The 27,391-nt window shown below is 39.8% G+C and overlaps 1 protein-coding gene across 36 annotated transcripts in view; it reads right to left on the bottom strand.

Moving 5' to 3' along the window:
* The window catches only part of LOC105488506 (protein tyrosine kinase 2), a 357,242-nt gene that overhangs the window by 141,094 nt on the left and 188,757 nt on the right, over positions 1-27,391 (bottom strand). For all 36 annotated transcript variants that reach the window (XR_011606671.1, XM_071067741.1, XM_071067734.1 and 33 more), the window contains 4 exons: positions 18,052-18,159; positions 15,055-15,172; positions 4,210-4,240; positions 363-415 (listed from right to left, as the gene is read on the bottom strand). Coding sequence is in view for 35 of the 36 variants with exons in the window: in XM_071067741.1 (XP_070923842.1) it covers positions 363-415; positions 4,210-4,240; positions 15,055-15,172; positions 18,052-18,159 (310 nt within the window). In the remaining variant the exon portion in view is untranslated. The remainder of the gene's footprint in view (positions 1-362; positions 416-4,209; positions 4,241-15,054; positions 15,173-18,051; positions 18,160-27,391) is intronic.

The raw sequence follows: 27,391 nt of genomic DNA, 5'->3' as shown, positions 1-27,391 counted from the left end.
TTTCCTGAACTTCAAAAAATAAATATGCAAAGTATATTCTACTGAATTGCAAAGATAAATTATAATGGCAACTTCATTCTGGATATGATTAACATGATATTATTAAAACCCAAAAATAATTTGGAATTCTATATAACTTGCTGAGTGATCTGGTATTTTACCTATGTCCCATCTAAAAAAATAAAATCTATGAGCCATACTGAAAACTATTTAATGATGGTAAAATTATACAAATTTAGATAGCCAGAATGCTTATTTTCATAAGCTATTCTAGAATGAAGCAATTGTACCAAAAATAGACATCTATGATCATCTTACCCCATGACAGTGCTTTTCGAGGTCTGCTACCTAGAGCCCCTTACCTGACACAGAGACGGCGTGTGTCCGCATGCCTTGCTTTTCGCTGTTGGCCAACCTGTGACAGACAAGAGCAAAGCTGTAAGCCCTGCAATTTCCCCAGGACCCCACCACTCGGCCTCATCAAGTAGGGAACTGCCTTGGATGAGGAAGACAAAATTTAGACAGGTGATTTCTTTAAAAATTGGATTCTATTAAAATAGCCAGGCTGCTTTAATGCTTTAAAGATCAGAAATTAAAATACACAACTGAAGGAATGTTGAACTGTTGTGAGAAAGATACTCTTGACAATAATTTAAAACAATGCAATACAATTTAATCTGGTATGAATGGGTTAAATAAAAATGTAAATGTAAATGCTACACAGTAAAGGATTGCCCCAAAGTTGTAAGAGAAAAACCATACACCTGGAAGTGAATTTTGCTCTCTAAAACATAACATGAAATACTATAGTATGACTGGTCCTTCTTAAACTTACGGCATGTAAAAAATTATCAAGAAATATATTAAAATGTACTATTACTTACATACTTAAAAAAGTAATCTCACTGTATCTTGCTACTTGCTTCATGAAATGGTTTAATGCTAGTTTTACATATTTACCCACAAAAAATAAAATTTTGGCCAAAAGTCTTTCTGCCATTTAAAAAATGCAAGTACAGTTAGTAAAACACAAAACACAGGGAAAAAAGGAACCACACAGTCTTTAGATGTCAAAGTTACCTGGTCTTTTTATAAAAGCAAACCTTTTCCAGATGAAATACTGACACTTAAAACAATATAGGTTGAATATCTCTTATTCAAAATGCTTGGAACTAGAATCTAGTGTTTCAAATTTCAGATGTTTTGGATTTTGGAATGTCTGCATATACATAATGAGGAACCTAGGGGATAGGACCCAAGTCTAAACATGAAATCTGTTTATGTTTCATATACACCTTATACATGTAACCTGAAAGTAATTCCATACAATATTTTAAATAACTTTGTGCACAAAACAAAGATTTGACTGCAACCTGTTACACATGAGGTCAGGTGAGGAAGTTTCGACTTGCTGCAACATGTTGGTCTCAAAAAGTTTCAAATTTTGGAGCATTTTGAACTTTGAAGTTCCAGATTAGAAATGCTCAACTTGTACATCGTTTTGAAGCACTATAACTATTTAATGTGAAACTGTATAATCTCTATAATAATCACGGCAAACAGCCATAGACTTGTGTTCGTTTTACAGAATTCTCCAAATATTTGAAATTTTATATCTTTAGTATAAAAATTTAATCAAAATTGTTTTCTAACAACTCATTACTTTCTCTTTCATTGCAGCTACATGATTTATCACAACTTACCTTTGAACTATATTGGGCAGTCAGAGGACACACATTTTAAATCAACAAATTACATCATTTCCTTCCTTGTTCTGTTGCCAAAACACTGGGGTTTTCCTTTGTCCGCATCACAGTCATGTATGCTGTCGCTAAGCAACTTTATCACGACAGCTTGGATTTCAGCACTTATCTGATCAATAGCAATAATGGTGTCCTGATGCTTTAAGATTTGTGGAAATTCCACTCTTGTAAAGTTTGCTTCATTTATTTAGTTTCCTGTATCTGTTAACACTTCTAATGTACTACCTTCCTCACTCACTTTCATACCTATGTTCATGATTCCTCTATATGTGTGTGTGTCTGTAAGAAATGGGGTGGAGTTTTATGAAGTCACCCAGACTAAAATGTGGTTGCTATTCACAGGCATGATCACAGTACACCACAGCCTCAAATTCCCGGGCTTCAGTGATCCTCCTGCCTCAGCCTCAGAACCACAGGAACACACCACATTGACCAGCTTTGATTTTAATCCCAAAATTATCCCTTAACTTCCCACAACTAAAGGTACACTAAATAAACATTAGTTCCTGCCCTGATATGACCCCAAATGAACCTCTATCAGACACTGCTGATGCTGTAGAGTGCACTGTCCAAAGCTAGAGGTGCACCAGCCACTTGCAGACCCTGCCTGCGCGAGGCCCATAGTACTGCATATGACCTTGGCTGTCAGCAACTCGCCAGGTTGCCCGGGGAGGGCAGACAGGTTAAAAGGCCATGTTTAGGACTCTGGCAATTAATAACTAGAAACGATCATAGGAAAACATGATGGGGATGCTCTCCTGGCTTGTGAGTGGGTCAATGAGGTTTCTACAGGAAGTGATGTAGAATGAGACTTAGAAGATGAGTAGGGCTTAGCAAGGAAAAGCGGGTTGGAAGAAGAGGGAATCATGCAAAGACAAAATACTGGCAAAGACCTTCAGGGAAAAGAAAGGATGTTTGCTCCTGGAATTAAAAAAAAAGTTCAGTGTACCTGAGGAATAGTATGAGGAGTAACAAAAACCAAGGCTAAAGTGAGCAGGGAACAATCACACGGGCTCCTGAAAGCTAGGTTAAGAATAACTGCAAAGTATCCTAAGAGCAAGAGTAGGTCATCTAAGATATTTAATTAGGAAAGCTTCCTCAAGCTGTAGCACAGAGCACGGATAGGCTAAGGAGCAACACTGGACAGAGACTGATTTAGCAGAAGTACACAGAAAAGAGTTAATGTAGCAGGACTGTGACTGACTTTACACGATTGTCCCTTGCCTGGTATCTGGGAACTCGGATTTTCACGGAGTTGCCACCATCCCCTGACAGGTATGGTACGCTATGCCTAAAATGTTTGTACAAAAAATGTGGTTTATGCTGAACTCTTGCTTTCCCTCTGGGAGTCTGGAGTTTGGATGCATGCCAGGCAGAGTGTGCACATATAAAGAACCCCCAGTAAAAACCCTGGGCACCAAGTCTCTATCGAGCTTTCTCAGTAGGCAACATTTCACACAGGTCGTCATAATCCATTGCTGGGGAATTCAGAGTGTCCTTTGGCCTCCATTGGGAAGGGACCCTTGGAAGCTTGTGTCTGGTTTTCCCTGGACTTCACCCCATGCGCCTTCATCCTTTGCTGATTCTGCTTTGTGTCTATCTGCTGTAATACATCATAGCTGAGTCTTGTGACTCCTAGATCTTGGGGACCCCCAACACAGGAGTGTACTTGGGTAGCCCAGATAGCTAAACACAGGGGAGACACAGTGGGAAGGTGGTGAAGCAGATGGATCCATTTAGAACATGGAACTGGAGGAAATAGTAATGGACTGGCTACGGAGAACAAGGAGAGGGACAGAACAAAGCTCAGGCCTTACCCTCTCTATTCCAGTGGTCTCTTAGGCTCACTGTTCCTCTTTAGTGTCTTGGAAAGTGCAAACATCTCTGCAAGCACTTACCACACAGCTATAACTGTGTGTTTACCTGTGTATCTGATTGCCTAGATTTTAGCACTCATATCTTAGTCCCCAGTTCCTAGCAAATTGGCTGAGAATATAAAATTATATAAGTTATTTTGGTATTACTATTTGATTCTTTTAATTTTGTAGATCAACACACCTACTACGAAATTCAGGAAATAAACAAGAAAATTAACATAAATCATTTCTTTTAATTTTTATACTTGTAAAATAGCCAGAATGCCACATATTTTCAGGTTCTTGTAAAGATTAGCAATAACATATGAAGCAAATGTTTAACAACAGGCTCTCGACATTATGATTATTCTTTAGCTCTCCCATAGAACTTAAAGGAAAAATTGAAACTTTTTGATTAAGCCTAAATACTTAATAAAATTTAAAACTGACTTGATTTCTTTCTAGAATTGTTTCCTAGTTCCTTGATCATGTATATTGAATTTAATTTTTTTAGGAAAATGAATAAAGCATGGAAATTTCCTTAAACTTCCCAACAAAACAAAATAACAGTAAAAAAAAGCAGTACTTACTTTGGTATTGATGGCAAAGCCCGTTCACCTTCTGCGGGGAAAAAGACAAGAGATGTATAAGGCTCTTTTCACTCCTTTTGAAAAGATGGTGCCTAGATTCAGGGAAGAAGGATGAGGCCTATGTTGGTATTCCAGCAATGACCCTTTAAAGAAAGTTGCTACACTGTCTACCTTAGGTTCTCATGGTTTTATTTTCAATATTTATAACAAACATACACTGACTATTAGATACAATTGTTTAAAGGGTACTTGTTGCGGGAAGTCAGGGACCCCGAACGGAGGGACCAGCTGAAGCCGCGGCAGAAGAACATAAATTGTGAAGATTTCACGGACATTTATTAGTTCCCCAAATTAATACTTTTATAATTTCTTATGCCTGTATTTACTGCAGTCTCTGAACATAAATTGTGAAGATTTTGTGGACACTTATCACTTCCCCAATCAATACCCTTGTGATTTCCTACGCCTATCTTTACTTTAATCTCTTAATCCCTTCAGTCATCTTCTTCGTAAGCTGAGGAGGATGAATGTAGCCTCAGGACCCTGTGAGGATTGTGTCAACTGCACAAATTGTTTGTAGAGCATGTGTGTTTGAACAATATGAAATCTGGGCATCTTAAAAAAAGAACAGGTTAACAGCGATGTTCAGGGAACGAGAGGTAACTTTGAACTGGCCGGAACACAGCCATATTTCTCCTCTTTCAAGAGCAAATAGGAGAAATATTGCTGAATTCTTTTTCTCAGCAAGGAACATCCCTGAGAAACAGAATGCGCCCTGAGGGTAGGCCTATGAACGACCCCCTAAAGGCGTGCCATCTTTTATGGTCGAAGCTAAAGGGATGAAATAAGCCCCCATCTCCTGTAGCTGAAGGGATGAAACAAGCCCCGGTCTCCTGTACCACTCCCAGGCTTATTAGGACAAGGAAAATTCCCACCTAACAAATTTTGGTCAGGCAGGTTGTCTGCTCTCAAACCCTGTTTCCTGATAAGAGAAACTATTCCAATCAATAGAAAAAGAGGGAATCCTCCCTAACTCATTTTATGAGGCCAACATCATCCTGATACCAAAGCCTGGCAGAGACACAACAAAAAAAGAGAATTTTAGACCAATATCCCTGATGAACATCGATGCAAAAATCCTCAATAAAATACTGGCAAACTGGATCCAGCAGCACATCAAAAAGCTTATCCACCATGATCAAGTGGGCTTCATCCCTGGGATGCAAGGCTGGTTCAACATACGCAAATCAATAAACGTAATCAAGCATATAAACAGAACCAAAGACAAAAACCACATGATTATCTCAATAGATGCAGAAAAGGCCTTTGACAAAATTCAACAGCCCTTCATGCTAAAAACGCTCAATAAATTCGGTATTGATGGAACGTATCTCAAAATCATAAGAGCTATTTATGACAAACCCACAGCCAATATCATACTGAATGGGCAAAAACTGGAAGCATTCCCTTTGAAAACTGGCACAAGACAGGGATGCCCTCTCTCACCACTTCTATTCAACATAGTGTTGGAAGTTCTGGCTAGGGCAATCAGGCAAGAGAAAGAAATAAAGAGTATTCAGTTAGGAAAAGAAGTCGTCAAATTGTCCCTGTTTGCAGATGACATGATTGTATATTTAGAAAACCCCATTGTCTCAGCCCAAAATCTCCTTAAGCTGATTAGAAACTTCAGCAGGATACAAAATAAATGTGCAAAAAGTCTCAGGATACAAAATAAATGTGCAAAAATCACAAGCATTCTTATACACCAGTAACAGACAAACAGAGAGCCAAATCATGAATGAACTTCCATTCACAATTGCTTCAAAGAGAATAAAATGCCAAGGAATCCAACTTACAAGGGATGTAAAGGACCTCTTCAAGGAGAACTACAAACCACTGCTCAGTGAAATAAAAGAGGACACAAACAAATGGAAGAACATACCATGCTCATGGATAGGAAGAATCAATATCGTGAAAATGGCCATACTACCCAAGGTAATTTATAGATTCAATGCCATCCCCATCAAGCTACCAATGAGTTTCTTCACAGAATTGGAAAAAACTGCTTTAAAGTTCATATGGAAGCAAAAAAGAGCCCGCATTGCCAAGACAATCCTAAGTCAAAAGAACAAAGCTGGAGGTATCACACTACCTGACTTCAAACTATGCTACAAGGCTACAGTAACCAAAACAGCATGGTACTGGTACCAAAACAGAGATATAGACCAATGGAACAGAACAGAGCCCTCAGAAATAATACCACACATCTACAGCCACCTGATCTTTGACAAACCTGACAAAAACAAGAAATGGGGAAAGGATTCCCTATTTAATAAATGGTGCTGGGAAAATTGGCTAGCCATAAGTAGAAAGTTGAAACTGGATCCTTTCCTTACTCCTTATATGAAAATTAATTCAAGACAGATTAGAGATTTAAATGTTAGACCTAATACCATAAAAACCCTAGAAGAAAACCTAGGTAATATCATTCAGGACATAGGCATGGGCAAGGACTTCATGTCTAAAACACCAAAAGCAATGGCAACAAAAGCCAAAATTGACAAACAGGATCTAATTAAACTAAAGAGCTTCTGCATAGCAAAAGAAACTACCATCAGAGCAAACAGGCAACTACAGAATGGGAGAAAATTTTTGCAATCTACTCATCTGACAAAGGGCTAATATCTAGAACCTACAAAGAACTCAAACAAATTTACAAGAAAAAAACAAACAACCCCATCAAAAAGTGGGCAAAGGATATGAACAGACATTTCTCAAAAGAAGACATGCATACAGCCAACAGACACATGAAAAAATGCTCATCATCACTGGCCATCAGAGAAATGCCAATCAAAACCACAATGAGATACCATCTCACACCAGTTAGAATGGCAATCATTAAACAGGAAACAACAGGTGTTGGAGAGGATGTGGAGAAATAGGAACACTTACACTGTTGGTGGGATTGTAAACTAGTTCAACCATTGTGGAAAACAGTATGGCGATTCCTCAAGGATCTAGAACTAGAAGTACCATATGACCCAGCCATCCCATTACTGGGTATATACCCAAAGGATTATAAATCATGCTGCTATAAAGACACATGCACACGTATGTTTATTGCGGCACTATTCACAATAGCAAAGACTTGGAATCAACCCAAATGTCCATCAGTGACAGACTGGATTAAGAAAACGTGCACATATACACCATGGAATACTCTGCAGCCATAAAAAAGGATGAATTTGTGTCCTTTGTAGGGACATGGATGTAGCTGGAAACCATCATTCTCAGCAAACTATCGCAAGAACAGAAAACCAAACACCGCATGTTCTCACTCATAGGTGGGAACTGAACAATGAGATCACTTGGACTCGGGAAGGGAAACATCACACACCGGGGCCTATCACGGGGAGGGGGGAGGGGGGAGGGATGGCATTGGGAGTTATATCTGATGTAAATGACGAGTTGATGGGTGCTGACGAGTTGATGGGTGCAGCACACCAACATGGCACAAGTATACACATGTAACAAACCTGCATGTTATGCACATGTACCCTAGAACTTAAAGTATAATAATAATTAAAAAAAAAAGATGTTATCAATGACATTGTGTGCCCGAAACTTCATTAGCAATTTTAATTTCGCCCCATCCTGTGGTCCTGTGATCTCGCCCTGCCTCCATTTGCTTTGTGATATTTTATTACCTTGTGAAGTATGTGATCTCTGTGACCCACATCCTATTCGTGCACTCCCTCCCCTTTTGAAAATCGCTAATAAAAAGTTGCTGGTTTTATGCTCAGGGAACATCACAGAATCTGCCGACATGTGACATCCAGCTTTAAATTTCTCTCTCTTGTGCTCTTTCCCTTTATTTCTCAAACTAGCCGAGACACTTAGGAAATAGAAAAGAACCCAGGTTAACCATCGGGAGTGGGTTCTCCCGATACATACGGCCTAATCCTAATAAAGAACTAAGATGCTAAGTTGGTAAAAGACTTCGTTCGCAGGAAACTAAAAGATGAAGGGTTTCTTAAGATTAGTCAACACTCCTTGTCAAAGGACCAGGCATTTTGCATTTTGATAAAACTACTCACTAGTAACAACAGACAAACCTGTGCAGGAAGCACAGAGAAACAGAAGGAAAACAATTCCACAGGTGTGTGTGGCTGCCAATGGAATGAATGTATAAAAGAAGTCAAGTCTCGGAGCTGTCACCCAAAGGAGCCGTGCACGTGGCTGGCTGGAAGGTGAGCCAGGCGGCTATCTACAGAGTTCAGGGTGAGCTCCCTTTTTGCTGAGCAGGACACAGTGACTGGCTCATGCTGGCCTGACCACAGTGAAGCTGAGGACTTTGTTCAATGGTGAGGGAGACTCTTTCTTTCCTGCAGCCTTAATTTGGCAAACCAGGAAACATGGAGCCCTCCCTGGTTTAACCTCTTTAATTTGAATTAATGTAACAGCCCCCTAACCGGTCCTCTCTTCCAATCCATCTGAGCTAAATGATTTCAGAATAAACTTCCCAAATTACAAATTCATCAACCAAGCAAGTTATTATGCTTAACATTTTAGTGTCTCTCAAAAACTTTCAGGATGAGATTTAAACACCCCAGCTTAATTTACGAGGCACTGCTTCACTTCTCTCAGCACACAAACATTGCTCTGCCTGTCATCTTTGCCTTGTGTCTGTAGAGTGGCATGGGAGGCTGAGAAGGCACCCACCTACCACTCACCACTCTCGTGCCCTTCTAGGCAGCTCCTTGGTGACAGCTCTTGTGTAGTTACACTTGCTGTCCACAGTTCCTCTCCTTGCATTTGCCCTTGAATTCATTCTAATCAGTTCCCTCCACCCCCATACACAGAAAATACTCTTTCAGCATCTCCAATGACATCTGCCTTGCTAAACCCAATTGTTCACTTACAGTTAGCAATTAACACAGCTCATCACTCTGTCCTTCTGAGAGCTTCCCACCCTGGGCCTCCTGAACCTTGTACTATATTCTCATGGTTTTCTTCTGTCCTCTCAGGGCACCTCTTCTTCGTCTTCTTTATTGGTTCCTCCTTATCTCCCTGGTCTGAAGATTAGATAACCCAGTGCTCACACCTGTACCTCTTAACCTCACTTCCTTGGTAACCTCATCCAGTTTCAAAGCGTCAAATACCACCCACACTTTGCAGCCCCCAAACGCATACCTCTAGCTTGGACCTCTCGCCTGACCTGAACTTCTCCATCTGGTTGTCTACCTGACACCTCCCTCTGGATGTCTGAAGGTTGCTGGGACTTGCCGATATTCAGAACTGAGTCCTGGTGGGTGCACCTGCATACTACCCATTGTTCACGTGGAGCCAGCAGTCATCACAGGGCCTCGCTGCTCCCCAATCCATACCCAGTGTAGCAAATGCGAGGCTTTACTATCCAACTCTATCCAAAGTCCTCTTACTTGTCACTGTCATTCCAGAACCCCTGACCCAAATATCACTTGCCTACATCATGGTAATAGGCTCCTGATTGGTCCCTCTACTTTATCTGTACCCAGGCCGACCTACCATGGTCTATTCTCAGCACGGCAGCCAGAGTACTTATTCTAGAACATAAACCAGATCACATTAACTCCTCTCTTCACACCCTCCAATGGCTTCCCAAATCACTGCGTACAAGCCAAAGCCCTTACAATGCCTTTACATCCTGACCAACCACCAGCCCTGGGATCACCCCCCTAGGCATTCTAGTGACCTGGGTCTCTGCTGTTCCAGGTATGCTTCCTAGCACTCCCCAGCCTTTAATAGGGAATAGCCAGATATCCTTGTAGGTTCTGTTTTCCATCCCTTCAGGTGCGACTCTCTCAGTGGGACCTTCCCTGAAAACCTTATTTAAAATTGTATCCCTTACGTTCTTCCCTGTCTTATTTTTCTCGATACAGCTCAACACCATTTGATATATTATATGCTACAGTATTTATTTTCTCTATTAATTTACTCTGTTTATTGCATGTACGTCCTCACCTACAAAAAATTTCCATGCATGCAAAACCTTGTCTATTTTGTTTGCTGCTACAACCTCTATCCTAGAACTGTGCCTGGAAAATGGGAGGAGCTCAACAACTACATGTTGAAAGCATGCAGTGTTTGGTCTGGCCAATCTGGCTTTTCGGTATTACTCGTCACTATTCCCTGATTCTATACTGCTGCACATTGTATTCCCCTGAACATACCACACATGCCTTGAAAGGTGCTCTTCCTTCATTCGGGTAGAAACATTCCTCAATATTTCAAAGCTCAATTCAAGTTCTATTTCCTGCAGGGAGCCCTTCCTGGAATACCTCAGTCTGCACTGAGTGGCATCCTCTATGTTTCTGCTGCATCCACAGAGTATTTGCCACATATCATACTTCTCCACAGACTATTCAACCTGCCTAAGGTTACGGTAAGACTTAAGCTGCCCAATGGCATCCCTAATACCTAGCGGAGTATCTGGCACTTGGGAGACTCTCCAACCACTGTTTGGTAAAGAAAGAAAAAAATCAGCCTAGGACCCCATGTTACTCTTTCTGAAAAACTGTTTAATTCTTCTAATTTGCAGAGATGGTTGTGAGGCTTAATGCTGTATATATACAACTCACTGCACATCATAGGAATTCAAGCCAAACTGCAAGCCATCACTTGTTGACATTTTGAACATCTATTTCAAGCAAAATAACCAAGTCACACCAGGAAGACCAAATTCAGAGTAACTGAAAAGACCTGATAAGTTTATTATCCCATGAACATGACCACCACTCACCACCAGCACCACCACCTTACTCATACCCAAACTGTTAATAATATAGCCTTTCAAATGACACATTAGTGTGATTTCTGTTTGCACGCTGTTGAAATTTCTATTTCCTGAAAGAAAAAAGAATCCATTATTATATTTTTGGCTAATAGGAGACTTCCTAAGTAGCTGGGCGTGGGTAGAAAGGCAGGTATAAAGAAGGAGATAAGCAACAGAAGGATTCTGAGAGAATATTTTTATAAAGAGAATAATGGAATACAGAAAAATGGCAACAGACACCATCAGTAGAAGCAGCATTTAAGAAAACCCTAAGGACTCACTACCTAAAATGTCTAATTCTGGGAGTTAATGTTTTTGTTCAAATGTACTTCCATTCTTCTTAGAAGTCTTCATTAACTGAAACTGGTGACTTAACTTACCAGACTATTTAATGCTTATAAATACAAAAGTTTGGAGACATACACACACATTTACATGTAGGTTTTTAATACATTAATAGAGCTATTTTTTAAACAGCTGCGTAGTATTACATCATGTATGCATACTCCCTCATTTATTAATTTTTGCTCATTTTTTGCTCTTATAAACAATGCAATAGTGAATATCCTCCTCAGGTCAGTGGTTTGCATGACTGATTTCCAAGAGGCAGACAAATGGGCAGAGTACTCCTAAACTGTCTTCTGAAAATGTACCAATTTACAATGACACAGGCATGAGAGTGTATTCTCCAGAAGTCTTGCCAGTGGTGGTTATCAGGTTTCTTTAGTCAACGTAGTAAATATAAAATGAAATATATCACTGTATCCATATATTCACTGAACATTTGTGTGTCCATTCCTCTAAAAGGTAACCCATTTTTATACTAGCTTGTCTTTTACTGAATGAGCTGGAAGAATACTTGAAAATGAGAAATTTTAATTACTTGTTATATGTGTCATAGATATCTTCCCCTGTCATCATAGCTTTAAAAATGTTACCTTGTACTAAACGAATTGTTTTAATTATGCAATTGTGCTCACTTCAGCAGCACATAAGTGTTTTAATTATGTAATTAAATATAACAATTTTATTTTTATATCTTTCAGAATTTGTCATGCTTAGAAGCATTCACTCCCTCCCTTGAAATGTACAGTATTCACCATCATTCTATACATAGAAAACCTACTTAAAATTATGTAATTACAACTCTATATTACACTATTCACTTTCCTCTGAAAAAATATTACTACAGAATTTTACTAACACTGCAAAATTGATTGTAAACTTTCTTTCAGGTAAGGTGTAGATTAGATAATGTCCTACAGTAAGGGCCAAGGTTATGCAGACTGTGGTGGAATGTAGTCCAGGACAATTTGGCTTGTGGCTCTTACTATGGTCTCCCCAGTAAAATCACCTTTTATTTTTATTTTTTTTTAATTAACTTATTTTTTTTTAGATACAGTGTGCCCAGGATGGTCTCAGATACCTGGCCTCAGGGATTCTCCTGTGCAGCTGGAATTACAGACATGAGCCACTATGACAAGGTAACATCCCTTTTAAAAAGCACTTTATAAATCCAAAGTAACTACGGTAGATCAAAGAACTAACAAAATGCATCTGGGCACACCCAGTTCACATGTAGAATGTACTGATCACTTATTACTGTCATGCTATGTTATGCATATACACGTATACATGTATAAGTAGTTTATGATCTAGAGAAGACAGATGGGCATATATAATTATTATGTAAAGCATGTTTCCAGGAAAATGGTACATTAGAGTTGTAGAAACATGTTTAACATTTGAATTCTTAAAAAATCTCAATTAAAAGATGCACATGTGCTGTGTCAACATGTATTTCTAACTACAACCCACTAAAGATGTTTGATGTTTGCCTTTAATATTATTTTAACTAGGCAATATATCTTCACCTTAGGGATCTACGATGAAATAGTTATATAATACATAAACATGCTATGATTGAGAATAAGAAAATTATCAAGTTTAATAATTCATTTTATAAAGACAATATAAAATTGGAAACAACCAATACCCTATCTAGTTTTTCATGACAAGTATTTTCATTAATGCTCTTTTCATATGAACAAATAGCTTAAAAAGCATCACATTTCATGTTTTGAAATCAAAATGTTTCTCCCTAGAGATCAAAAAAAGCTAGCTAATAGCGAAATCAATATAGGAAGATGTTTACGTTTTAAACATGGAAGGCTCATTTAATGCCTGACATACCAATGTTATTTTTAAATGTGTATTTCAAGGACCTTTTGGTAAACTGAAGATAAAAGATAAAAAATTATTTACTAAAAAGGAAATGGTCAATCTATCACATTTAACATTTTTCCTAAATTGCTATCTTTATGTAAAGAAATTATCTGAAAACATTTAAATAATATTTATAAGGCATATACTCCTGTTTAAAGTATAAAGTGTGACACTGGAAGAAGAAAATGTCAAAAATAAAAATAAAAAATAAAGCACAAAGTGAAAAATCAAGACCTATAGCTGCAAAGGCTTTAACTGAGAGTAACTTTAGAGATTTCTGAAAGCAACTTCATTCCTCTGTTTTATACAAAGAAAAGTTAGGAAAAATATACGAATAGGCCTTACTGGTGCGATCACTGTGGGAAAAACACTTTTTCTCTAGAAAAAGCCACGTCCTGGAATCACACAGATTTATGTTTACTCAGCGAAGGCTCATGGCTTCAGCTGCTGTTTTCAGGGCACAGCGCCATCACTTACCTCTTTTGAGATATATAAATAAAGGGTCCAATGACTCCTCTCTACAAAACACACAACACACACATATACCTCCCATGCAAACACCATCCCTTTCTCAAACTGCTTTGTAAACAGAGTACTTCCCTGCTGGGCAAGGCTGGATCCTCTGCATTTCTATCTGCTTCACTTGGGCTTTGGCCTTTTCTCTATCCTCATCACTGTTTAATACAATTCCGCTGACTTGAACACACACCACACTGCACTTCAGGATTTTTTTTTTCCCTCTACAATCATCCTAGTCACTGAGGTGAGTGCTAGAAAGGGTCTTGGCAATAAGGACAAAACCCACATTCAGAGTCCCCACTTCCACAGTGTGAGCTCCTTTACAGTTACTCTTTGGGACGTGTCTAACAACCCTACAAAGTAGGTATCATTCTTTTACAGATGAGGTATCTCAAAGTCTAGGTTAATACAGTGTCAAGATCAGACTAAACTAGTAGCAACAACAGGAACAACAATATAACTAAAATCTATGAGCATCAAGTGTGCTAGGCATAGTTCCAAGCCTATAAACAAATAAGTCCTTTATCCTCCTAATACCATAGAAGACAGTTACTGTTCTTCGTGTTTGACAGATAACAGAACTGAGGCACAGAAAAGTAATTTATAGATGGTGTCACAGAGGACTCATGATTTGAACTTAAGTCCCATAATTTCCAAATTCAGTCTTTTCCTGCTTCACATTATGTATGCTATTATCCTGCTGGGAATATTTTCATTTGATTCTTTTAGAAATCCAAATCCTCAAAAGCATTCCTCATTATATGCTTGCAGAAACTCCGCACCGTTTTCATAGTGATGTTTCTAGGATATTTATTCATTCTAATCTTTGATTTTTTAAAGATTCATGACTTAGAATGTATTTTATTCTTCAAATGGTCTAAGCTTTTGAGATATATAAGAAAAAATAGAGAGGATACTTTATTTACAGTGAGTTACAAGGGATTCCTTTTTTTAAAACCAGAATTTTATTTAAACCCAAAAGTTTAAAAATACTAATGTATTTAAAAATAGTAATGGTAATTTAGAAAATCCTCTAAGTAGGTAGCTCAAAACACATACAATGTTTTTTTTTAAGGCTCTATTCAAACCCAGCTCCCAGCTTGTGGAAGGTGTGAAATGGATCACCATCCCTAGAAAAGTAAGTACTCAGATTATACTGAGTTGAATTATTCATTTGGTTTTCATTTTTACAGTTACCTAAAAGAGGATAAACAGGCTGTTAGGGGCAAGCTCAGCTAAATATTTGGTAGAAATGTAATTGGGAATGCTCAGAAACAGCACCTCACCTTTCTGGGGTCTGATGATAAATGACTGCGAGGCTCCATTCACCAGCCGGCAATACCCATCTATCAGGTCAGCCATATTCTCCGCAATGGTTAGGGATGGTGCCGTCACTGTCAGAGGCTAAAGGAGAATAGACCAAGAAAACAGACTTTATTGTTCTTCCCTGTAAGCAAAGGGCAGCTGTGCTATGACATCAGACATCTCTATACACTTGAAAACAGAGAAGAGTGGGAATGAAACAAGATTTGTCATAAGATTTGAGAAAGGAAATCTGATATTTAAGGACATTATTCCTAGAATATGTGACAAACGCAAACCCAGATGAAAACAGAAAAATCTTTTAAACTGGGGCTCTAGAATAAATATAGATGAAAAAATATTTTCCTTCAGAATGTCTGGCCCCTCTGGCATACTCCAGTTAAGGGAAGAATTTAGACAATCAGCAAGTTAAAGTATGACTTCTATCAGAAACTCATGTGGACTAAATTTTTTATCAACCATCCATCATAATTTCTAATGTAAAAGAAAATTAGTATTTGTTTAATCTCCAGAATCAACAAGAGTTCCTAGAGCCCCTCAGATGTCACCAAACTCACAGAAACACAGGGCAGAAGAGTGATGAGGCATCCGCCAAAGTGAGGAGTGCTGCAAATAAAGCCACCCAGAGAACTGGCCATAACAGACCAAAGAATCCTGGTGTGCTGATGGAAAGAGATGAGCTTCAAAAAACATGCTTTACACACCAGCACAACCATGTGTGCCACCAGACTGTCCAGATCCTTTCACACATGAGTGTATTTTCTCCATCTTGCAGAAAGGACCACATTAGGCAGCATTTGCCAAATGGCTCTTTCTCATGCCACTTGTTTTAAATCACTGTTGCCTGTTAAGAATATAGGCTTTGGATCCAGACTGTTTGGGTATGAACCCCATCTCTGTCAATTACTTGATGTGGCCAACCTCTTATGCCCCAGTTTCCTCAACTACAGAATGGGGTTAACCAAAGTATATCAAAGTATCTACTTCCTTGGTTGTGAGAATGACACAGCTTCTCTTGGCTTCTGCATAAAGAACCACGGGTAGCATGTGCCCAGTATCAGGTACTGCTGCTGTTATAATTATTATAATCATATAATAATTATTATTATAATCACGTAATAATTATTTCTACCCAGAGAATACCATGGACAACACAGTGTGGAAATTAACTCAGTTTACAGTATATATACAGTCAATGCACCACATAACAACGTTCTGGTCAATGATGGTCCACATATACAATGGTGGTTCCATAAGATTTATATAATGGAGCTAAGAATTCCTATTGCCGGGTATGCCATAGCCATCCTGAAGTTGTAATGCTCATGTTTGTGGTGAAGCTGCTGTAAAAAAAAATCTACTGTGCTGCCAGTCTTATAAAAGTACAGCACATACAACTATGGACAGCACATAATACTGGATAATGACTATGTTACTGGTTTATGTATTTACTGTTTTTTTTTTAAAATAGAGTGTATTTTTACTTATTTTTTTTTTTTAAAGTTAATTGTAAAACAGTCTCGCGCAGGGCTTCTAGGCAGTATTCCAGAAGGCAGCACTGATCTCATAGGAGGTGACAGCTTCATGGGTTACTGCCCTTGAAGACCTCCCAGTGGGACAAGATGTGGAGGTAGAAGATGGTGATATGGATATTCCTGACCTTATGTAGGCTTAGGCTAGTGTGTATGTTTGTGTCTTACTTTTTAACAAAAATTTTAAAAAGTAAAAAATAGAGAAAATCATTTTAAAACTAGAAAAAAGCTTACACAATAATTATGTAAAAAAAGAAAATATTTTTGTACAGCTGTACAATATATTTAAAACTAATTGTTATTATGAGTCAAAAAAGCTGAAAAAAATCAGTTTATAAAATATAAAAGTTACAGTAAGCTAATATTTACTACTAAAGAAAAAGGTTTTAAAAATAAATTGAAGTATATGGTGTATACTTCATATACAGTATGTAAAGTGTTTATAGACTACAGTAGTGCACAGTAATGTCGTAGATCTTCACATTCACCCTCCATTCACTCACTGACTCACCCACAGCAGCTTCCAATCCTGCGAGCACACTCATGGTAAGGGCTCTATACAGGTATACCATTTTTTATCTTTTATACTGTATTTTTACTGTGCCTTTTCTATGTTTACATATATTTAGAGATACAAATACCACTGTGTTACAATTGCCTGAATTATTCAGTATAATAATATGCTATACAGGTTTGTAGCTTAGGGGCAACAGGCTATATTGTATAGCCTAGGTGTATAGCAGGCTACAACCATCTTAGGTTTGTGTAAGAACAGTCTCTGATGTTTGCATAACAAAGAAATCAGGGAATTAGGTATTTCTCTGAATGTATCTGTTGTTAAGCAAAACATGACTGTACATATAATTCCAAGAAGTTAATTTCCTTGGTACTTGATGATAATCCTTTTTTTTTTTTTTTGAGACACAGTCTTGCTCTGTCACCCAGGGTGGAGTGCAGTTGTGCCATCTTGGCTCACTGCAACCTCTGCCTCCAGGGTTCAAGAGATTCTTGTGCCTCAGCCTCGCAAGTAGCTGGGATTACACGTGTGCACCACCATGCCTGGTTTATCTTTGTATTTTTAATAGAGACAGGGTTTCACCATGTGTCCCCTCGCCTCTAGTGAACAGCCCTCCCTAGCCTCCCAAAGTGCTGGGATTACAGGTGTGGGCCATGGTACCTGGCCTGATTATAATCTTTAATCATCATTATCTTTACAATAATGTTCTTGAATGATTTTTAAATCTGTCTCCTGTCCTATTCTTGGGGATATTTAATCATTATTATTTGTAATGTAACCCTTTCAATATGTAAGAAAGTTGTGATTCTGATGATCCATGAAAACTTCATCCTTTTCATAAAGAAGTCAATAGTTCTAAAACACCACTATGTTACCATTTTCCCTTAATGATGAATGTAACAGTTCCTTACCTCGGGTGCACCTGCTATTTTTAGTTGTAGCATTCCTTTTCTGTCCTTATCTTCACTGTTTGAATACTGAATGGTCTGCACTTGAGTGAAGTCAGCAAGATGTGTGGGCTATAAAAAGGAAAGGTAAAATCTTTAGACTACGGATAAAAAACTCATTTCACGGAGTCTGTAAATGTTCTGTGAAATCCTTGTTGTCCTGAAAACATCCTCCCTAAGACTGAAGGTCTGGGGAAAAAACCAGATTCTCCATGCTGCCCCAGGGGAGCAGCCTTGAGACTGTCTCCTGCACTTCAAGGTCAGGTCCAGGTCTGCTCTCTGTGATGTGCTGAGGAGACCCATATGTGAGTCGGATGAGTGAGAGTACAGTTACCACCGAGAGAGAACAGAAGATAAAGGAAGGAGGGAAGCTGAAGCAACCTTTGGCCTGACTCGTTTGCCAGCCTGGGAGGAAACATACGGAATTCTTAGAGAGAACATTCTGCTCCCATTCCCAAAGAAAGAGGATCTGGGATTACTCTCCATGCACCCTGGGCTACAGTAAGTTCTAAAACTTGCTGGAGTTCTGTAGCTAGGGAGACAGTAGGTATCTAAAGGGCCCTTCCCAATACAGAATAACCTCTTAAGACATGCCAGGAGAGTCTATGGTCATTTTCCTAAATAGTATAAACTTTTGCTTCTTTTTTTTTCTTTTCCTTCTATTACTGCTGCACAAATTAATAAACACTCTCTTTCTTAAAAAGAAAAAAAATAAAGTTGGGAGCAATGGCTCACATCTATAATCCCAGTACTTTGAGGGGCTGAGGTGGGATGATCCCTTGAGGCCAGGAGTTCAAGCAGCCTGGGCAAAATAGTGAGACCCTTTCTCTACCAGAAAAAAAAAAAAAAAAAAAAAATTAGCTAGGCATGGTGGTCTGTGCCTGTAGACCCAGCTACTTAGGAGGCTGAGTCTGCACCAATGCACTCTAGCTTGGACAACTCAGTGAGACCCTTCCTCAAAAAAATACATATAGAAGATACATGTATCTTCCACCCTTCTAGCATCTCATGAGGATGATCATTTTGCATGTGAAGATTCCTATACATTTCTTCAAAACAGTTTGCTTGCTTAAGGCCACTCTGACAGCTAATACCCCTTCTCATTTCATGGAGAACAGACGATGCCACTACAACTGAGCTGGAATTGTTCAAAAAAAGATTCACACTGAGCTGCCCTTCCCAGCAAAGCATCTTCCTGCGCTGTTTGTAGGGACGTATGTTTTGCGGGGCTCCTGTCTTCCCCCAGGAGGCCACAGGCAGTCCTCCATTCTCTGGGCCTAGGCTTCTCCACAGCATGTCCCACAGTCCCTCTGCATATTCTTCCCGCTTATCCTCTGGGACATCCTGCCCTTTTGGGGTTTCTTCCATCTCATTGGTCTCTCTTTCCCAGTTCTTTTTATTGGCTTCTCTCCTACTCAATCTATAAATGTGAAAGGGCTGCACAGCTCTGTGCTGGGTGGGCCCTGTTATTCCCCCTAGTTGTGCCATGGCAAACGAATACCATACAGTCCTGGCGCATTAAGTACCATCTCCAGCCCTGACATCTCCCTGGAACTCAGACTCATGCATCCAACTCCCTATGTCATATTACCACATGGGTGTCTGCGAGAGATTACTAACAACATAGTCAAAAGGGTACTCTCTCAAAACATGTTCTTCCTCCAGGCTTCCTGACTTCAATAAAAAGCATCACATTTGGCCGGGCGCAGTGGCTCACGCCTGTAATCCCAGCACTTTGGTAGGATGAGGCGAGCGGATCATGAGGTCGGGAGATTAAGACCATCCTGGTCAACACGGTGAAACCCCGTCTCTACTAAAAATACAAAAATTAGCTGGGCGTGGTGGCATGTGCCTGTAATCACAGCTACTCGGCAGGCTGAGGCAGGAGAAACACTTGAACCACGGAGTTGGAGACTGCAGTGAGCCGAGATCATGCCACTACACTCCAGCCTGGATAAAGCAAAACTGTGTCTCAAAAAAAATAAATTAAAAAAAAAAAAAAAAAAAAAAGGATCATATTCAACCAGATCCTGAGCCAAAAAATAAAAACAAAAATAAAGGCATTCTCACTGATTCTTCTCCCTTTCCCCATTATCCAATCTCTCCACAAGTCCCTGGCAACTTCAGCTCCAAACATCCAGAATCCATGTGTTTATTATTTCCCATCTTCACAGTTGTCACTATGGTCCAGGCCACCATATGATATTCTGCTTAGAGTCCTGCCATTTTTCCTAACTGGTTTCCCTTCATCCATGCTACAATATAATGTCCCTACCTGGAAGCCAGATCATATCACTCCCCTGCTTAAAAAGGTACAATACAAAGCATCATAACTTACATGATTTACACAGCATGACTTCTATCAGCAAACTGTCTACATGATTTGACCCCTGCCTGCCTCTCTGACCTAACTTACTGTTATGATCTTGTCTTGATGATATGTGCTCTAGTTTCGTTGGGGTAGAACCATTTCAGGGGTGGGCTGTTTTTAGTTGACCAACTAATAAGGAATATGAAAGATAACCAAGGGTGCTAGATGTCACGTGAAGCATGGGTAATTCCTGCACAATAAAAAATTGTCCTGTATCCTCAATGGCTTTCAAATATCCTGGTGTGTATTTATGTCAGTGCAAAATTTGACTCTAGAAACAAAGTCTGTTTAAAACCACAAAGTATGCTCTGCATTGAATTTTCCAGCAACGCAAGTTATGTGTAATGCAAGGGAATCCTATATTATGCTGTTTTTGAAGTTTTATTAAGAGTCGCTCACCGTTTTGGAGAATGACACCACCAAGGGTAAGACTTGCTATAGTTATTTTGGTCAGTGACACACCTGTATCAGTTTGCATCTGTAGCTACTGCATGCACGTATGTAACAGAAGATGTCAGAGGCTCCTTCCAACAGACTGAGAGCTGAACATCATTATGTTGGTGGTGACACATGAAATGAGGAATACTATCTCAATTAGTCCTTGTTATTGCTATCACATAATTTAAGAAAAAATTCGAAGGCATAGTAAGACATCTAGATTATGGAAATTACATTTTTTAAAATTGTTTTTCTGCCTCATTCTGGCATTATTCCCCAAGGTCAGCCACATTAATTTTCCCTATCACTTTCCTATCCCACTTGTATGGAGTGACTTCTGATTGCCCTCCCTCAAATTAAAAGTCATTACTAAGTGGGTGCATCTGACTATAGTGCCTTCCAATGTATTGTGCTGAACTTTTAGATACTGATAAAGAGATTTTAAAAAATTATTTGAGTAGGGGAATAACATGCTCTGTAATTTTAATTTCAGGATAGCAAAAGATAATTTAAAACATGTTATAAAGAGAACAGGGTTAACAGGGGCTGGCAGTGCCCACCTACTCTAAATCAAACACTCAGATACTCTCTCTCATACCACCCTACTATAGCCCTTTAGCACATCACATTATTTATATTGCTTATTTTCTTTCTTATATCCTATTTTATAACTAGAAGGAAAACCCCATGAGGATGGGAGTATCATGTCCACCTTGTCCACCACCAGATTACACGGAAGCAGGGCCATGCCTGGCATGTAAGTGAATGAAGTATGAGAAGTTATTAGGTGCAAGACTGTGTTCCAAGTATCAGAAATATGGCAGCAAACAATGATAACTTGAATCCAGACTTGAAACAAATATTGCACAAGTAAACCATTACAACTGTGATAAGGACTATAACAAAGCAATACACGGTGCTGTATAAAAATATCTAATTTACTGGGAAGGAGAGAAGGGAGGAAATAGAGCCTCAGAAAAAGTTTCACTGCAAAAAAGAGAATAAGACTTGGGCAACACAAGCTTAAGACCAGGTATATTACATAAAGGTACAACACTGCACCACCAGAATCTAGCCTACCACTTAGCACAAGGCAGCTGTACACAATATATATGCAAAATGACTAAGGTAACACTCAAGATAGGCATGTAAATGGTCATTACAAGGGCAAAAAGAGAGGGAAAGGGCACTTGAGGATGTGCTGTTCAATTGGTGGCAGGAAGCCACACACAGCTATGGAGTACCCAGTGGTATGTGGCTCCTCCAGGCTGAGATATGCTGGCAGGGTACAATGCATGCCAGATTTCAAAAACTTGGAATGATAAAAATAAGATAAAGTCTCGGGAATTCTTATACTGATTATATGTTGAAATGATGATATATTGGATATAGTGGATCAAATAAAATATATTAAAATTAATTTCACCTGTCTTTTTACCTTTTTAAATGTGGTTACTAGAAAAATTTAAATTACCTATGAGGCTTGCATCATGCTGCTGTTGGACAGCACTGAGAAGTCAAGTAAAGTAGATAAGGACTCAGAAGTACCCAGTGGGTTTATCTACAGGAGGATCACTGTTATCCTTGGCAAGGCATTGGTGGATGGACAATGGTGGAATAATGGCAGTAGGCAGGAAAGGTCTGGTTGAAGCAGGTTGAAGAGATAGTGGGAAGAATTGTAGGCAATGCAGTTAGATAATCTGTCAAGAAGTTTTGCAATAAATGACAGGAGACCAGGGAGAGAGAGGGACACAGGGCTAAAAGAGGGCATTTTAGGACAAGAGAAACTATACATTTTTCTATGCTGACAGAAATGTCTGCTGCTACAGGAAAGAGTGGGCAGAATTGAAGAATTACCATGAACAGGTAAGATGGGATAGAAGCCATTACCTAGCAAAGGGTTGGTCTCATTCAGGAACATGAAGTTCACCCATGGGAGGCAGAAAAAAACGAGGAGGAGGAGGAGTGTGGCAGGGAAATGTGAGAAGTGCAGTGTATGGAATCTTCTGGGGGATCTATCCTGATTGCTCCAATCTTGCTTTCTTCTACTTTATGTAACAAATACTTCTTATTTCATAGGCACAGAGGTCCTGATAAACTCAAATGGAAAACATATATATTTTCAAGGAACATTTACAAAAATCATACGCTTGGCCATAAAGAAGATCTTAACAAATGTGAAACAGTTAACATTTAAAAATCATATTACCTGCTTATAAGCCAATATGAAATTTTTGGCTCATAATATGCTCATAGAAATAAAAATGAGATAAAACCCCAGGGCTACTTGAAAATTAATATTCTTCTAAATAATGCTATAATGAAAAAGAGAAATAAAAATAAAATTTTTGTTGTTGTTTTTTTTTTGAGATGGAGTCTCGCTCTGTCATCCAGCCTGGAGAGAAGCAGTGAGTGCAGTCTCTGCTCACTGCAGCCTTCGCCTCCCACGTTCAAGCGATTCTCCTGCCTCAGTGTCCTGAAGTAGCTGGGACTATAGGCGCCACCACGCCTGGCTAATTTTTGTATTTTTAGTAGAGACGGGGTTTCACCATGTTGGCCAGGCTGGTCTCAGACTTCTGACCTCAAGTGATATGACTGCCTTGGCTTCCCAAAGTGCTGGGATTACAGGTGTGAGCCACTGTGCCTGGCCAAAGATAAAATTTCAAATGAGTATACAGAAATACAGTGAAAAGAAGAATACCACATACCTAGAAAGGTAAGACACATTCAAAGTTGTGCAAGAAGAAAATGGCCTCCAATGTAAACAAGAATACATTTTAAAGATGCACTTAAAGGGAAGAGCACAATAAAAGGACAAAAATAATGAAGATACTATAAAAACATAATTAATGAAGAAAAATACTGAAATCAATGAAAATGAAGAGTACTGCTGCAATAAATCACTAAACTTGTCCTTCAAAAATCAATTAGAGAATAGATAGACCTTTACAAGTCTGAAAAAGAGCCAAATCAAAAGAGCTTAGGCATGAAACAGGAATATAGAGACAAAGTTACTGGAAAGATTTTAAGAGAACTATGAGAGGCAACTCTATGGCAGCAAGATGAAAATGTAGAGAAATGGATAATATGCTAAATTACCAAAGCTGACACAAGTGGAAAATCTGGATAGATCTATTACTATTAGGCCAGGCACAGTGGTTCACGCGTCATCTCAGCACTTTGGGAGAATGGGGTGGGCAGATTACTTGAGCCCACCAGCTTGGGCAACATGGCAAAACTCCCTCTCTACAAAAAAATACAAAAATTAGCCGGGTGTGATGGTGTGTACCTGTAGTCCCAGCTACTTGGGAGACTGAGGCAGGAGAACTGCTTGAGCCCAGGAGGCAGAGGTTGCAGTAACCCATGATCGTGTCACTGCATTCCAGCCTGGGTGACAAGGTGAGACCCTGTCTCAAAAAAGATCTATTACTATTGAAGTGATTAAAAAGATAAACACCTACCATTTAAAAAGGCATCATGTTGTTACATAGATCAATTCTACCTAATCTTTAAAAAACATGCAATTCCAATTTGAATTAAAATATTTCAGGCCATTAAAAACCACCAGAGAGAGGGAAGGCACCGAGAGTGGATGAAGGAAAGACACAGATGCTTGGCTGAAGGGGAGGAAGCTGGGAACCCTGCAAGAGGCTACGGTGCACCAAGACTCATTTCTGGCCCACAATTACCCTGGGGGAATGGGTGAGTGGAACTGGCAAGGAGCAACCTGCTCTCACTACGGGCCTCTTAAATCCCAGCATGGGGCCCCTCAACTACTACGGACACTTGAGGTCGCTGGGAGAGCTGCTTAGAGAAGTGGTAGGGATAGCAGCCAGCTGAGGTGGAGACCAGAGGGTTTGGTGCAGGAGCGTCTGTAGTGGAACACGGCCAGGGAAGCCCTGACTTGCTCTCATAAGAGACTTGAGTCCTAGGGGAACTGTTGGACCTGAACTCTGCAAGGTGAGCTTACCTATCAGAAGGGGGTTAGTCCGACCTGAGCACCCTTGGGCTTCTGGCTTCTCCTAGGGCCCCAGCCTGAACTTGCCGGCTTGCAGGGTAGTCTTGGGTGCCCTGGGGGCCCACATCATAGCTCCTGCAGTGGCTGACCAGCAGAGGGCTCCAGCGGGGCAGCCCCCATTGCCACACCCCAGCCCACCCGCTCCCTCCCTACACTGCAAATTCCTCTAGCCCACAGCAATCCCTAACAGAGTTTTGCTGGCACCTGTGTGTGTAGGCAGGTATTGCCTGCCGTGCCTCACCAGTATATGTGTGCACGCAACCCCCAAACTTACCTATGCCTGATTGCCACCTCAGTTGGAGCCTTGGCAGGCACAGAGCAAAAGAGCCCTGCCCCCACTGCCAGCACCCCACGTTTATGTCAACATTACCCCAAGAGTGAAAGCAGGCACAGAGAACAGCAGATTCTCCTCTACCCTGAGCAAACGCCCATGCTTACAGCACACAGAGTGCACACACAGACCTGGACCTGCCAGCAACCCAACCCTGTGCTATCACCACCACCAGCACCAATGCTGCACAGTTGCCAACAGGCACCCCCCCACCCAAACCATGCTGCTACTGCCACTGTAGTGAATGCCCGAATGGAGACAGGAACCCCAGTACCCACTAGCAACCTGCCTGGCTGATGAGCGTGGACCCCACTGTGCTGCCACTACTGCTGGCACATGGGAACAAGGACGGATCCTATGCCACCACACTGTGAAATGCTTTGGCTGACACCACCCATTGGAGTGTAGTGACCAGTGGTCTGGGAGCACCCCCACCACCCTGCAAGCACAGTGGATTCCTAACCTCCGGGAGCCAGAGAACGAAGTTGGAGCCCAATACCAGTCTCCTAGAATTAGAGCACACAGTCCAGGAGTTGGGAGCTGCGCATTGGCCCTCCAAAATATTCCAAAAATGAAGCCAGTCAGCTGAGTCTACCTTACCACAATCAAACCCTCAAGGTCATCAAATAGGATAAACAAACAAAGAAACAAACAAAATCCAAAGCTCAGCAACTTCAAAGGCTGAAGAAACATCAGGCCACAGGATGGAAAGAACCACTGCAAGAACTCTAACAACTCAAAAAGCCAGAGTGCCTTCTTTTCTCTAAATGACCACACCACCTCTCGAGCAAGGGTTCTGAACTGGGCTGAGATGGCTGAAATGACAGAAATACACTTCAGAATATAGATAGGAATGAAGATCATTGACATGTAGGAGTACATTGAAACCCAATACAAGGAAGCTAAGAATCACAGTAAAACAATACGGGAGCTGAGAGAAAAAATAACCAGAATAGAAAAGAACATAATCAACCTGATGGACCTGAAAAGCACACCACAAAGATTTCATAATGCAACCATAAAGTATTAATAGCATAACAGACCAAGCTTAGGACAGAATTTCAGAGCTTGAAAACTGTCTTTCTAAAATAGGACAGTCAGAAAATAGAGCAAAAAGAATGAAAAGGAATGAAGAAAGCCTCTGTGAAATATGGGATTATGTAAAGAGACCAAATCTATGTCTCACTAGTGTCCTTGAAAGAGCTAGGCAGAGTGTAAGCAACTAAGAAAACATATATCAGGACATGATCCATGAAAACTTCCAACCTAGCGAGAGAGGTCAACATTCAAATTCAGGAAAGGCAGAGTAAGATATTCCAAGAGAAGATCATTCCCAAGACACATCATCATGAAATTCTTCAAGGTGAAAATGAAAGAAAAAATGTTAAAGGAAACTAGAAGGGCCAGGTCAGCTGCAAAGGAAGGCCCATCAGATAAACAGCAGACCTCTAGTAGAAACTCTACAAGCCAGAAGAGATTGGGGGCCAACATTCAACATTCTAGAAGAAATTCCAACCCAAAATGTTATAATTCCAGCCAAACTAGGCTTCATAAAGAAGAAAGGAGATATAAGATCCTTTTCAGACAAGCAAATGCTGAAGAAATTTGTTACCATGAGACCTGCCTTACAAGAGCTCCTGAAAAGAGCACTAAATATGGAAAGGAAAGACCGTTACCAATCATTACAAAAACACACTGAAGTACACAGACCAGTGACACTATAAAGCAACCACACAAACAAGTCTGCCCAATAACCAGCTAATACCATGATGGCAGGCTCAAATCCACACATATCAATACTAACCTTGAATGTTAATGGACTAAATGCCCCCATTAAAAGACACAGAACTGGATAAAGAACCAAGATTCACTGGTATGCTGTCTTCAAAATACCTATCTCACATGCAATGACACACACAGGCTCAAAATAAAGGAATGGAGAAAAATCTATCATTCAAATGGAAAGTAGAAAAAAAACAGGGGTTACAATCTTAATTTCAGACAAAGCAGACTTTAAACCAACACAGATAAAAAAGACAAAGAAGGGCAGTACATAATGGTAAAGGGTTCAATTCAACAAGAAGACCTAACTATCCTAAATATATAAAAAACCAAACAGCAGCACTCATAATAATAAATCTAATTC

This window comes from Macaca nemestrina, chromosome 8 (genome assembly GCF_043159975.1).
Source record: "Macaca nemestrina isolate mMacNem1 chromosome 8, mMacNem.hap1, whole genome shotgun sequence".
NCBI lineage: Eukaryota > Metazoa > Chordata > Mammalia > Primates > Cercopithecidae > Macaca > Macaca nemestrina.
This window is presented reverse-complemented; position numbering and strand designations above follow the sequence as displayed.